The sequence below is a fragment of the Opisthorchis viverrini genome (genome assembly GCF_000715545.1).
Source record: "Opisthorchis viverrini unplaced genomic scaffold opera_v5_65, whole genome shotgun sequence".
Classification (NCBI taxonomy): domain Eukaryota; kingdom Metazoa; phylum Platyhelminthes; class Trematoda; order Opisthorchiida; family Opisthorchiidae; genus Opisthorchis; species Opisthorchis viverrini.
In genome coordinates, this window is record NW_008751721.1 from 562,427 (window position 1) to 577,273 (window position 14,847).

Sequence of the window (14,847 nt, forward strand, 5' to 3'; positions counted from 1 at the left end):
ACCGTTTCAAGGTTGCTAATCGACGAAGAGTAAAATGTGTATGAACTAGTTATTCTCCGAACATACAGCTGGTCAGCCTGTGACCCTCGGTATCCAGTCACTTCTCGCCTAATATAAACACTATCTTGGTTTGCGATATGGTCCATCATTATGCTGGACGCACATCTGCCTGTCTATACAGTGGTTAGTTTATCAAGACTTGTTCGAAGTGTAACCTGCGGTCCGAAAAGGGATCCACAAGTGTGTGTGTGTGTGGTGTGCACACCAACATAGCTCTTACCGGACTATACTTTTATAGGTCTGCGAAAGCTTTTACTCGTCGAACTTATAGGATAACGATTCTTGCGAACACTCGGCGTTTCTTGAGGCTGTTGCGGACTGTGATATTCGATTTATAGGGCCGGTGTTTAGTGATCAGGTTATTCACTGTTTCTGTAAGGATTCCAGCTCCCACTCTTCCCTGTACTCTCCTAATTTAGCTCGGGTTCGTGTACCTTAGAACGAAGTCTTATATCAACCGAATCCGTTAACACCGCATTTGGCTTCTTCTGAGTTTCGAGTTATTTATCCCTCCTATTCTGAGTGATGAAATTTAAGCCCAACATGTCTTTTCTTTACTTCTGTTACAGGCAGATTGATAAGCCTTTTCCATTTTGCAATTGATTGTTTTCCTTAACTTACTTCAACCCCCTACTCTTTGAGGTGTTGGTCACGTGGATTCCTTATCTCCTTCTTCCCACCGCAGCTACTGGTTGAGATCCTAATCTGGCGAGCGATACACACTCCGGATGACCGTTTGTTTACAGTATACAACCAGAAAGGACAAGAGGCATCCAGTCTTACTTGCGCACAGCTGCTCAGGCGAGCTGAACGACTAGGCTGCCTTCTTCAGGACAAGGCCAAAGCAACTGTGGGCACCATTGTCGCTCTGCTATATCCACCAGGTTCGTGGTGCACCACCTTCCAATCGTTAGCAAGATTTTGTTGTTTGTTCTTCGAGGTGTATAGTTAATATCTACTCGTTCAACAGAATGAAGTCCGTGTGAGTGAAAGCTGTAAAAACCTCTGATGTTAGATTTGTATATCTCACTCTCTGATTTGTTTTCAGCCTCTAGCTCTGAACAGAATGCACATCTCAACCCTATCATCCCCATTTTTTGTTTGGGCATAGTTCGTTAGGTTCTCGTGATGTAACTTACTTCGAGAGTTATCAGAGGTTGGTCGTAGTGTTTGTTTCGATTTACTGCATTTTGTTTTTTGTGCTTTCAGTTGAATGTGAGGCGAGGCGAGTTATGTGCTGTGATTGATTGCAGTAGCCTAATGAGGACCTATTCTATGTGTCCGGAATTACTTGGAGTTTGTAGCTGTATTATTGTATTGTATTATCGGATTCGTTAAACGTGTTTGTAGAATGACAGCCCATCTAGTCGTGCTGTTTTCCAGTCATCCGTCGTAGGTACATCACTTGCGTGTGACAGAAATACTGAATACACTCGCGTTCAGGTAACCAGTTATTTTTATCGAACAACTGTTTGCAATGGCTGCACTCTGTGACGTCCAACTGCACTTCGGATGTTTCCCACTAGGCCGCCCTGTTACACATTCCACCAGCTGATATGCGTTGCATTTGCTCCAGATTTATCCCGGCTGTCATGGCGACCTATTTTTGTTCAGCTGCTGTTGCTTCAACTAGGTTGGCCTCATCACAAATTGTTTTTTTTCAATGTGGTTCACGTAGCAAATGCTATTGTTGACAAGTCTGTCGATGGCTGCCACGACGCATTGTTTCCAAAACAACGATGGGCAGAACAGTTGCGTGGTAGGTGACTAACCTGAATGGGAAGACCAGCTAGAATGACTAGGTGTGTCTGAGTGTGCGTTTTTTCAGATTCGAACTCCTCACTACCATACTTACCGCCGCAGTTATGCAAAGAGACACGCCGCTGCAGCGGTTTCGTCTCACTATGGAGTCAACTTATCAACAGAATAATTAACTGAGGACCATTTGAGTGATGGGGCGCTTAGAACTACCATTCCAAGAGTGAATCGTCGGAGGAACTGTGTGCTTACCAACGTTGTACTTACTTACTTCACTCATATCCGCCGCTGCCTTTTTGTACAGGGATGGACTAACGGAACGGAGTATTCCCAGCCTTGTGTCTATGCTAAACGTCCCTATAGGGTCGTACAAACATTTAACGATCATGGGCTGTAAACCTACGTATATTGTTTCGAGTAACTTGTCTCGGGAAAGTTTTCCACTCTACCGTGTATTAGTATACTTCCTAGACAACAGTTGTTCGCATCTTATGGGTTGCAGTCCTCCAGGTTGGGGAGTAATAGTGACACCGAGTCGTCCAGGCCAAACACCACCCACGCTCATTGAAAACCTACTGGCTCTGTTTAACGTGTCCCTAGTGAGGGTCAGTAACCACCGCATGATGTTTGATCCATTATGACTATCCCAGCACGTCACATCAACTACATTTACAGGGCACAACTCTGTCCTCATTCGTAGAATTAACTTCGTCCGGGTAACTTCCATTCTTGCATACCGTCCTGCGTTTCAGGTACCGAGATGCTCTGTGCCTTTTATGCCTGCCAGTTAATTGGCGCTGTGCCCGTTCCCATACGTCCGCCTCGCCTGGATCAGTCGGGGTTCAACAACTCCTCATCCACTCCCAGTACTCCGGGTTCAGTTGCACACCTGTCCGGACCAGTAGGTTCAGGGTCTTCTACTGGACTCAGTTTGTTGGGTCTCGGATCCAGCGCCGGAAATCAGTCATCTTCAGGCAGTACGGAAAGTTGGGCGAACATCAATTTTCGTCCAGCTGCCCCCAGTTTCGAGGCTTCATTGGAATTAGTTTGGAACATTGTCAAACATTCAAACGCTTCAGTCGTTTTCACTCAACAACCAATAGTCAAGTTGCTCAAGTCTAAAGTACGTGGTTGTCTGGCTTTTTCTCCTGTTCAGCTGTTTACGAACCATGACCACAGTTGTCACCACTGTTTTGATTATGTATACCTGTCCCCCAATGTTTACCCAGGAGGCAACCAGTCGTATCCCGTTCAATCACTGGCCACCTGTGCTCGATTCAGAGGAAAGTTTTCGCAAAAAGATTTCACCTCTCCATCAAACTCCGTGTGTGGAACAGTCTGTGGCCTATTTGGACTTTGCAGCATCCACTACAGGTGAGTCGACTGTTTACGCCACACCATTGCTGGCTCGAGATTTATTCATAGTGGATATCTGGAAGCACTGAGTGTTGGTGTACCCTTGAAAAGATGGGCCAGCTAGCCTGCATTTTGGAATTGAACAGACCTCGCAGCACACCGAACAATGTGTACCGTGTGCTTCCATCTTTCGCTACTCTATACGTAACCTCTCTGCCGTTTAAGGCCTTATCCTGGTTAGGTACCACTGGGATACGACGTGAATCAAAGGCCATAGATAATCGAGCATCCAATTATTATTATCAGAACCTCCCTACAAGGGGTAATGAAATGAATGGATGGGCATTGACCATCCTAACTTGGTTTTTGCCACACAGTGACTTAGTAGCAGTAACCGAGTGTTCTCCTTTAGGTCCAGAAAAGGCAACGTTCGAAACTAATAATGTGTAATTAGACCGCTCAAACTCTATTGACCCAATCAGGTAAGTTCGCTATCCAATTAATCTGCGTAGTTTACCTGGTCTCATGTGATTGCTCGTAAAATGTCATCCTGGGTAAAGCGAATGAACTAACTGCGCTATACACAGTATCCGTGCGGTGTCTTGATACCACAGGTTTTTTTATACAACAAGACGAGAACTCATGCAGTAACTCAGAATGCAGTTATCGATTGAGACGTAGGAAGGAAGTGTCTTGTATACTCCAATGCTCATTGTTCGATAGTCCAGCTACTCTATCATGACAGGTTTGCAGTAGGCCATACGAAATCAACGGTCGAGTATATGTTCAATTTCTCACAGGGACGTACCATCCACTTCCAAGTGTATAGCCATAGTGAACGGCCTATGTGCGCTTTTAGCGAGTAATCTGCTTGTCTCGCAAAATCAAAGGAATACTGAGAATACCAGGTGAATTTTATTTTTCCTTGAGGGTCGTATGATATAGCAGCACCGTATGATGACGCCCAATCCAGTCGTGACGGATTGCGCAGCGCAGTCACTTGCAATTTCTTAGTCCATCTGTGTTAGGGAAACAAAGAGGTCATCCTCGACAGGGATACACCAGCAACGACTACTGATTAGTAATTAGATAACCGTTCAGCTGTAACACCCTTCCGGTGCCCAGCTGCCATGTCAGCTGAAGAAAGCACGAGGGCCGCGATACTACCAGGTTGCCCAAGCCTAAACGGGAAAAGTCCAGATGCAGATGTCCTGTTTCAAACCACTGAGCAGTAACCGCAAATGAATCCGGAGTGAGTTGAATGTCCGGTTTTCCGGTTATCCCAGTTAGTTTCCTACCGTCACACAAGGTATCCTGGACGATTCAACCAGCTATATTTTTCCCACTATGGTCGTTATTCGGTAAGATTTATTGCTCAACTGTATTTAGACGTTAAGACAAAAAATAGTAAATCCTGTGTCAGACAGTCTGATTTGGTGAGTCCCGAAAACCCACGTCTGACCCACTGGTTTAAGAGACTGAGTGAAGTTTCTACGTCGAGATATTCTTTTAAAGGCCCAACTCAGCAACCAGTGTATATTTTTTGGTGAGTTGTGTGCTCCAAATTCTTGTGCACACCTTTTTCACCGTTTGAACCACATCGTTTCAGGTCACTGTTGCTAGGCTGTTCGGTGGTTTCCCATAAACCTCATTTTGAGGAAGAAAGCTGAACGTCTGCAAAGTCTACTCAAATCAACCATGGCATATATTTTTGCTGCTGCTGTTTCTCGTCAACCGGTGCCCACTATCTGCACAATGCTCCCAGCTGCAAAATGTTCACTAGTGGAGTAAATCTTTCTACGCCAAAATATTGCATTGTTTGCGTATGTGCTCAAACCAAAAACCGTTCTAATCTATGTTCATATTTTTGCAGCTCACCAAATTTCATTGTTCACTAAAACAACTATGCCTCTGCCTGAAAAGCCCTGTGGGATAATTTTCCAACATCGCTGAGACCCCGGGATGCTTAAATAGAGCTTAAAAGTTTGGACTGGTACTCTCAACTTAATTGCCCGATTGCTTAATCCATCAAGGACACGTCATAACTTTCGAAAATTCAATTTCATTGTGCGAATACTGAGCGCCCTCGTCAACCCAGTAACAGGAATAGACGTTGATTGATTTGTTCTCCTATAACCTCCAAGCTTATTGACATTCTTTCGGAAATTGGTTTGCTCGGATACGTTTAGCGGTTGTGGATCCTGGCAGTTGGGCTGCAAACGCCTCGTCACCAATCTAAGGGAGGTCAGTTCATGCACTCGACAACAGTCACCTGATCAACAACTAACTCATTCCTATCTTTTACTCGCTGTCTTGGTGAGTGGATGTCAGTCACATCAGGTTTAACTTATGCTGTGATGAACAGTCGTAATCTCAGGAGGCAAGCGTGAACTCAAGGTAGTTGGTTATGTTGGATACCGATCCGCGAAGTTAAGGGTCCCACTGAAAAGTCTAGCAATTTCTAGGACTATAAGAAACATACATCGGTACGTGACCGACCAATCTTCATACATTCCTTTTATAACATAATGTAAGGTCCACTTTTCGATCCCAATGATATTTGTACATTTTTTGGAAACCTGACCTTACAGAGTCAATCTTTGGCCTAGCTTTTTCACCCTGACAGCTGCACAATTTCTGTGAGCATTTGTGTTCGAAGATTTGTATAGTTATTTTTATCGATGATATCTTCTTAACTTCATCTCCAAGTATGTGCTTGGTAACTCTCCGGTCTTCTGGACGGTGGTTGACATTTTCTGCAGTTATCGGAATTTCACAAATGGCGCTCAACTCATGAGGAGAATCACAGGATAGAATCTTGTTGTAGTGCCTTATCGGCAACTCTTCTGGTAGCGAAATCGAGGATTCACTCCTCCATGGTGACCATCTTTCCTTAGGGACCGCCTTGGACCGGTTCTGTCATACTCCACTGACGACACTGTCCTTTTTTAAATTGAGGAATAGACTGAAACTTTAACTTGTGAGCAAGCACCATGTGACCACCCTTTTATAGTGTTGATTGTCTCTAGAGCGGCCGCCTCTGACCGTTCCCGTCAGGGGTTACTGGTGCTTATCTGTCATAAAAGCGTGGAAGGCCTCATTACAATTTGAAGAAAAAGCGGAGGGATGGAAACTGTCTACCTGGATAAAGCGGTTAAGATCAAAGTGCCTTTGCATTCTAAAACCAGTGAACTAAACGTTCCAGAGCGTGATATTAGAATAGCACGCTATCAGCGCGGTTCGCCAACTACATGGTCTGTCTGGGAAGCGATGGTGCAGTCGCTGTTCGGCTCGGTTGCACGTCAGATCCTGTAGGCTTTCTAACCATATGGAGATAATCCCATGAAGCCGTCCCATTACGTGCATGCTGCAGCTAGTTAACCCTTGCCATCTAGTGATACCTTGGTTATCAGATATCTGAAAACGTTTGAGGTTTTCGCATCGGAGGCCAAGTCCTCCAGCCGTAGGATCGGACTGCTCTCGCAGCGGTTTTGTAGACTCGACCCTTTATCCTCATGCACTCCTGACACCAAAGGTAACGCCAGTTGAAGGCTAGCTCTCGTGACTCGATGATGCGTGCACTGACTTCACTTGTCACAGTGCAGGGACTGCTTATGCAGCTGATAAGATAAAGGAATCTGCCAACAAACGCAAGTTCTCCATTCTGTGGTTTCGAAAGGGTATATGGTTCTTGAGAAATCCTGGAACGAGGCTGCACCTAAGGGTGTGGAGTGCTCACCGAAATGATATGCCGCTTCCAACACTGTTTGAAGCCGTTTTTTGCAGACTCGTGATCGTCACATAGCAGAAAATGTTCACGTAATTTGCTAATCTCTCTCTCTCTGGAAGTGATTTTAGCAGCCAGCTTCGCGGTCCCTTGAGTTGGTGACAAAATTAATCAATAAGTGAGGGGGAGATCTCTGGAGAATCACACTAGTTGTGGAGGAACTTTCTGACCGCCCCTCGTAATCCCATAGCCTGCAAGGGGTAGAATAATAGATGGCGTGAAGTTTGTCTACGAACTCCAAGGGCTTTGGTCTTTGCTTAAGGAAGTGTAGAAGAGATAACCTGTCCACGGAGTTGAATGATCATTTGAATTCGAGGAAAAGCGCTACAGTTGTTCGGCAGTATGGTTGACGTTGTCGAAGCATTTGACTTGATATGAAGATGTGGTCACACGTCACGAGTGCCTTCTTACAACCGCAATTGGCCTTACATCTGTATGATTGGAGCCTTGGCTTCGGGTACCTTTTCTACATAAACGTATAATGACTGACTGTTGCCAGACTACTGGAACGTATTATTGCTCTAGACAAAGCTTGTGAGAATAGTCACCTTGACCCGTACCGTTGTAATTCTTTGGAGTGGAATTCGACGATTAACTTTCCGGTGGGGAAACTTTTAAATAATAGCCATTCGAAAACTAAGTTCCCTCATCCCGAAGTACAATTACTCTAACCAAACAAATCCACTGTCAGGTCTGAATCGGTTTCAGTGGGAGAACCAGAAGAGTGCAGCTGAAGAACAATGCTTTAAAGAGCCACTCCTCCTGATTTTTCAACTCTTGAGGAAATCTATTCAGATGCAGTGGAAACTATAGTTGTTCAGATTATTTGCGGATTTGTATAGCAAGCAGTTGTTACAATCCACACCAAACTCCTATGATTGCACTATCCCTGCCAGTCATCACAGCTCTTCAGGCACGAGCGTGTCATCAACCAACCCGTTGCTTAAATACTCCTGGGTTTTCATCGTCCTTATCCGAGCGATGAGCCTAAACAATGCTAAGCATTACCTCTACAGCTTATAACCGGACTACTGTTACATCGGTCTGTTTATTCTCTAAAGCAAAAACGAGGAGGAAAGTAAAAACTATTTCACTTTGCGAATGATTATGTTTAGCCATTTGCCTAACCCAAGAATGGGGACATCTCAGTGAAACAATGGGTAGTGTTCCCCAAGCAAAAAAACGACGATGTTTTACACAGCTCGAACTTTCCGTATCATCACTTCCGGGTTACGAAAGTACTATCTGCCATGACAATTCCGTGCGCAGATGCTATCTGGTACAGAACAAATTGACTGTGCATTCGGTTCCATGCAATTCTGGAAAGCAGTATTCCGGACAAATGCTCCATGGCCACAAAATTTGTTTCGTCAACACGAGCGTTCCGCTTCAGGAGAACTGTTCGTGAATAGGTATTCTGTATCATATCAAGGATTTTGCCCCTGGAAAATAGTCCGTTTTGAGAAAAAACATCAGGAACTACGAGCGTAAACCAAATACATTGTAATGGAATGATGTCATGGTAGAGAATAGAAATGGGACCCCTCCAAATAACGACTTACTCGGTCCCAACCGTCGAGATGGATTTCCGTGGTAGACAAACGATATGAATGTCACCTAAGGGCAAATCGTTTCAGCGAACTTGTCTGAATTTCGATCCAGACGTACAGGTATGCGCATGTTTATCGATTTTTCTTGTATTCGCCTTACGGTATTGATTCACAGGCTGTGTCGGTCGCTTCAGTCAGTTTTCCGCTAACAGATATGCTAGCTTGGTAGATAGATATGGTAGGTTGGTAGATATAGTAGATTGCTTTAGCCGCCCGCATGCAGTAAAAATCAGACGCAGATCAATGGCCCCTCACAAGACGGGCCAAGACACTTGTACTGCTTGCAATCTTCTGACGGGTAGCTCGATCTATCCTGTCCAGCCTAGCGTGAACACGTGTACCCTACTTCCTCTCTAGTGCAAACTGAATGGACTATTTGCACCATATCTTCTTCGGGGAAGCCAATTTCCCGGTACGAATTGTTTCTCTCCTTAAGAGATGCAGCCCTCCTTCCCGGAAAAAACTTACAGAACAGACTTATGGTACTCAGAAGTCCATATCCTTTTCCCTCCCAACAATGCAAACATTATAATGACAATACCAATTGTTATCAACTTATGTTTACTACCCGATTGTCTTAAACAATTGGATCTCTGACTTCATTACTGCGGCACCAGCCCTGTATCACTGGATCTTCTCTGGTATAACCAAAGAACCAAACGTCTTCCTAGTAGGGCAAAGAAAACCCGTGCTCCATTTGAACAGTAGCTCTGACCTCACTATAACCTTTTCACCTTCGAACTCAACTGACAACACGATGCCAGTGGTTTTAATCGATGGACTGTTGTTCTTCTACTGTCATGTACATGATAAAATCAACTGGAGAAGATGAAAGAGGCTTCGTTCGTGGCATCTGTGGAACGTGTGGTGGAACCTTTGGATGGAAATACAAAGGTCCTATTCGAATCGGTGACACTACGGATGGCCCTTGAATCGCCTCATCGAAATACTCTTCTCAGGACCGTCTGCTCCTTGAGCCCCTGACAAGTTCACGCAATCCCTATAACCGACTTCCTCCGCGTGAATTCTGCCACTTTATCAGGACGCTGCCTATTTTCAACGAGTATACGCGGGAACTACTGCCACTTCATATCTCGTCTTTGTGATGACGCAATAAAAGAACTCTGATTGCGTTTGGAATAAGCGAGTCTGATGTGTCAACCCGTGTGTGGCTTTCAAGAAAACAGTGGATCTTCGGTCGCTTCAAGCATCCGACTATTGCATGCGTTTGTTTCGTCAAGTCCCTATCCATTAGTGGGTGCTTGCGTCATGATTAAATCCGTACCAAGTGAATTCAGTCATCCGTTTTTGTTCCGCTGTTCTTTACTTATATGTTTTTGTCTGGAGGCTGTAGCACCTTGTCCGATCCTCTCTTGGTTACTCTTGTCCCCCGACAACAGATACATCATCGCGTGTGTTAATAATGATAATATTTATTACTATAGTAATCGCTCATCTGTAGCACCCTCCCGATTCCTAGATGCCAATCCAACGAAAGGATTCACGAGAGCTAGGATACTATCAGCTTTCCAAAGGCTAGTCAGGAGTAGTCGAGATGCTAAGGTTGGGTTCGAACACCCTCCCGATAGATGCCAATCCAACGAAAGGATTCACGAGAGCTAGGATACTATCAGGTTTCCAAAGGAGCAGTCGAGATGCTAAGGTTGGTTGGGAACCACGGACCTTCCAGTCCGTAAGCTGGTGCCTTAACAACTGTGCTATCTCGAATATGTGTTCTCGTGGAATAACCCACGAGCGATGGTTTGAATGCTCCTACTGTACTGCAACATTGGTCACTGAGAATAATTACCTTTGACATTTTCGTCTGTGCCCCTTTTATAACTTAGGTACCGTAACGGGAATACGAGTCACACATCAAGTGGTCCAGGCCATGTGTCGCGCGCAAAAGGTCCAGTGTGAGTTCTATCCGACACGCGAAGTTGTCCTCAGCCTTGATCCCTATTCGGGCCTGGGATTCACATTGTGGGCGCTCACCTCGGTTCATTGCGGGCATCACTCAATCCTGGTGCCTCCCAGCGTGACAGAAGCCGTTCCGGATTTATGGCTTACCGTATGCAGTCAGCGGAAAGGTACTGTTTTTGAACGCGACCCATTCTGTCTATCTTATATCTTCTGGCCGATGATAGTGTTGAGTGTAGGAGTTTTGTAAATCTACGTCTGCAATCTGCTTGTGCAACATTATTAGTCGATATTAATGTGGTTTGCAATGCTCTGGTTGACCCGCTTCCTGTAGACGTGTGTACCAACCCTTGGTAAATTGTCGTTTCCTAAGGACGTCTTACCACAATGTTTCAATGGGCCTACTCTTCATTGCAACCTCGTGGTAAGGCGATGAACAGGCAGCTTCTCCTTGGTTGTAACGTGTGGTGATAAAAAATCCATGGTTCAGGAAGGATGAATGCATTGTATTGATTGCCTTCATTTTTCTGGTGAGAACCCTGGCGATTTGTAGTACGCAGATGACATCGTCCTCATCTCTGGAGACCAAAGCGAATCACAGGCCCCTTGAATAGACTGACCACCATCATACCATCTTTTTGCATGCGCCTTGCACTTTCAAAGTGCAAAATCATGCTTCAGAAACTGCAGTCTCCGGACATATCCCTTACAATTCAAAGAGAATCACTTACATACGTCGGTAGTTGTATTAGCTCTGACAGAAGTGTGTCTGATGAAGTCAGTGCAAGAATCTCAAAGGCTCGAATCACGTTTGCTAATTGGCGTCACTCGTGGCGTCAAAAGGCATCTCACTAGATCTTAAGGGTCGTGTGTACCAGGTTACAGTAATGACTGTGTTGTTGAATGGGTGCGAGGCGTGATCTCTGCAGACAGGTGATGTGAGGTGTCTCCTTTCGACCATCAATGCCTCATAAACGTGGGTGGTTTTGGTTGGCGTCAGCATGTCAGTATAGAGGTGATTAGAAGACGGGTATTTGGTTGTGCTGCAGGTCTTTAGTCCGGGAAACATGGCTCGGTCATGTGCCACGCATGCCGAAACACCGTCTACCGAGACAAGTGTTGTTCTACGCTTGCCGTTTGGATTAACTTTTCTGTTTTTCTCTAATTTTGTATTGATCCACGGAGCTCTTAACTCGTGAACTCTTAAATTGGTTTTTCCACATTTAAAGGGATGGCGGTGACAGCTTATCACTGCCCATATCTCTGATATTCGGGAGTACTGCTGACTTCCCGAAAAGCTCCAAACTGTCATTAGTGCGTCAACTAAGTGGTGCATGACTCACTATCTTTCCATTTTAAGCATCAACTCTTCAATCGCCGTGTGGACCATCACGAGCTAGCCTAAATGATGCCCCATCTCCCACTTTCAAGTCATATGGTCACCTGTGAGTGTATGAACATTAAGGCGCTCTTGCTCACATATACTGTCGTTCGGTCACTGCGTACATGGCAGTCCCTAACAATAACTCGGAAACGATGTTCGCCGAGAAATGAGCACCGGCTGTTCAACATTGAAATACATATGAAAGTGGTTAGCATAGTCCGGCGATGATCTAAGCCTTCATCTGACCTGAGATCCGGTCTTACCTGGGTACAAAACCGATACGGCATTAGGCAAAGTGTTACCATGAAACATGGATACCATGTCACTACGTCCTGGTTTCAAGTGTTCGAACCGCCGTTCATGTCGCCCTCTTTTGAAGGGGCATTCAGACGACCTTTGAATGCAACTATCGTTTGCCGTGTTCTTCAACCGACTGTACGCTTCAAAGACTGCCTCAAGGCTCAATTGACTCTTTGTTCAGTGTATCTAAGTGGTTGCTTGACGAACAATAATGGGAACCTGTCGATAACCGACTAGTGGTTTGAACTTATGAACTCAGTTACTCGATGGAAGCTTCGTTGCGTGGCTGGTCATCCGGTCGCATGGTCCACGTAACATCAGACCATCGCATCATTGGAAATAAGATGTGTCCATCCAATGGAAGCGAAATGAGGATGGCTAAAAAGACGTCCAGGAACATGTGCAGATCATGTCTTCTTCGAAGTCATATGATACCAAGCAGATTTCATGTTTCTACAAATGTTTTCTGAATGCAAATCATACTTCCTAGTGTTTTGGAATAACTCCACTCTGTGACCGATTAACTGGTAAACTAACTTTAAATGGAAATCTGTTATTCTAATGATGCGAGCATAAAAACCAACAAGATGTCGATCAAATACGCAGCTGTGAGCTGAAAATTGACCCCCAATTACGCTAATGTGAAAACCGACGAATATGCCAACTTTCGTTTGTCAGGGAAGTTCTTTTTACTGTTTTGTCCTAGATAGCTGTATAGTGACCACTCTGAGGTCAACCAGGCAAACAGCTTACGGGGAGGTAAAACGGTGGATGACAAGTGACGATATACTAATTTTAAGACCATGGTGGCCGCTTCCGTTAATGGGATTAAACAATCGAAATGTGTGGTCGAAGGAGCTTCTAGGTCCCCAGCAGAATTCCATACTTATTATCCAGTGTGCCATGATTTATTTTTGAATGGGATCAAACAGAGGGAGAATAGCATAAAATATACATGAGCATTTGACGTAGGGTTCATTCAGCTTCCACATTAAACCAAGAATATCGTCAACCCCCCCCTCAAACAGAAACCTCACCCACCCCCGAATGGATAATTTTAGCCCCCCTTATTCGGGGGAACACCGTACTGCACTTATGACCCGTTGACATACCTAGTCGTTTTTCACTTGAGATTCCGTGGTTTTAATGCATCTTTTGTTTATTATGGTTTCTAGTCGACCTGACTCGTTGGTCTCAAACCCGGTGGAACTGGTAGCGGACCTGCCGACCTTACAATGCTACTCATAAGCTTAGTAGTCTTATTTTCTTCCGTAGGCTTCTAGTCTGAAAAGGGCGCGTTTTATGGGGTGAGATGTATGTCTCTACAAGACATCTTAGGCCCCGGAATAGTCCTTGTTCGGTCTCATCGGCGAGAACAGGTTTTTCGCACTCATTAGTTTATCTTCGCTTAAAAATTTTCAAACAAATTTCAAATTTCCCAAAAAACGAGCATGGTTCGTATTTTGCAATGAGACACCAAAAATCTAGCGTTAGACCATTGAAACCTTGACGAATGCTAACTTGTCCTCTATCTTTTCCGTCATTCACACAATCATCTCCATTATTTTCCTCGCGATGCTCGTTTCGTGTCCTATCATCGCTTCGTACCGTTTTATCTGGGTCGCTGATGCGTGAAGCTATGAGGACGAACCTCCGCAACTTTCTCCTACTCGCATTTGCCTCTGTTGTGTAAACCTTACTCACTTTACCGAAACATAGAGCAGACAATCAGTTTATCAATCTGTTCTGTCCTTGTCAAAAGTCGGTAGTGTCAGTATTAGAATTCGAAGTCATTACCTTCAACACGCAGTTCACATGTGAGCTGTGTGCACATATTGATCGGTTTGGTGCCAGCAGCTGGCATGGGAGTTTGATTACTTGGGCTATGTTTCTCCGCCATCTTTTCCGCTTCGGGTTTACACGTCTTCAAAGTTGCACTGATGCGCTTCCTCTCTATCCACTCCATCCCCAACACAGTTCGTGATGCCTTCTGTTCTCACTATACCATGGAACTCGCAACTCGACACATGACAAAGCAACTATCCCTAGTGAAGGTACGTTTCACCACATTATTCGCGACCGTGAATCTGTTCCCGCCTGTGCGAAGTTTTTGCTCAGAATCGCAAGGACTTTGATGTCGCTTTACTGTGTTTTCTCTTTCTCCCTCATGGCTACACATCAGCTATCCGTGCATTTATCAGCCTTCGGTTTACCCAGTCGTTACCGCAGTATTAAAATTGCCCTTCATTTAGAAGGCCAGACATAGAACACAATGGAGGTGTGTATGAAGACTTACGTCAACTTTCTTGAATGCGTCTTGCGTTCGGAAAAACAGTTTGGCCATTTTCGTGGCACGTCACTTTTACCCGTCGTATTCCCTTCCCCGCATTGCGTTCATACTAGGAACTTTCTTGATTAACTTATGATTGATAACTTCTGTGCTCCGGAACTGTGGTCTTCCCGCTTCCATCCGGTAGCCCTTTAGCGGTACACCGCAAGTTCGCTCCAGGTGAACGTTTTTTCTGCAGAATCTTCTTTTGTGGTATTCGGAACGTACCGATATGAATTGTCTTTCGCACTTCTGGTTACCCAGAGCCCAATGGTTCGCGATTTTTCTCAAGAGCTTTCAGTAGAATATGATGGACGCCACAGGTGTTTTAACCATTGAGCTA

The 14,847-nt window shown here is 44.9% G+C and overlaps 1 protein-coding gene across 1 annotated transcript in view; it reads left to right on the top strand.

The window, feature by feature from the left end:
* The window catches only part of T265_04123 (hypothetical protein), a gene marked incomplete at both ends in the record, with an annotated part of 103,216 nt that overhangs the window by 67,096 nt on the left and 21,273 nt on the right, over positions 1-14,847 (top strand). The window contains 5 exons of the mRNA XM_009168781.1: positions 399-484; positions 746-944; positions 2,571-2,941; positions 3,048-3,192; positions 10,419-10,661. Coding sequence (XP_009167045.1) covers positions 399-484; positions 746-944; positions 2,571-2,941; positions 3,048-3,192; positions 10,419-10,661 — 1,044 coding nt within the window. The remainder of the gene's footprint in view (positions 1-398; positions 485-745; positions 945-2,570; positions 2,942-3,047; positions 3,193-10,418; positions 10,662-14,847) is intronic.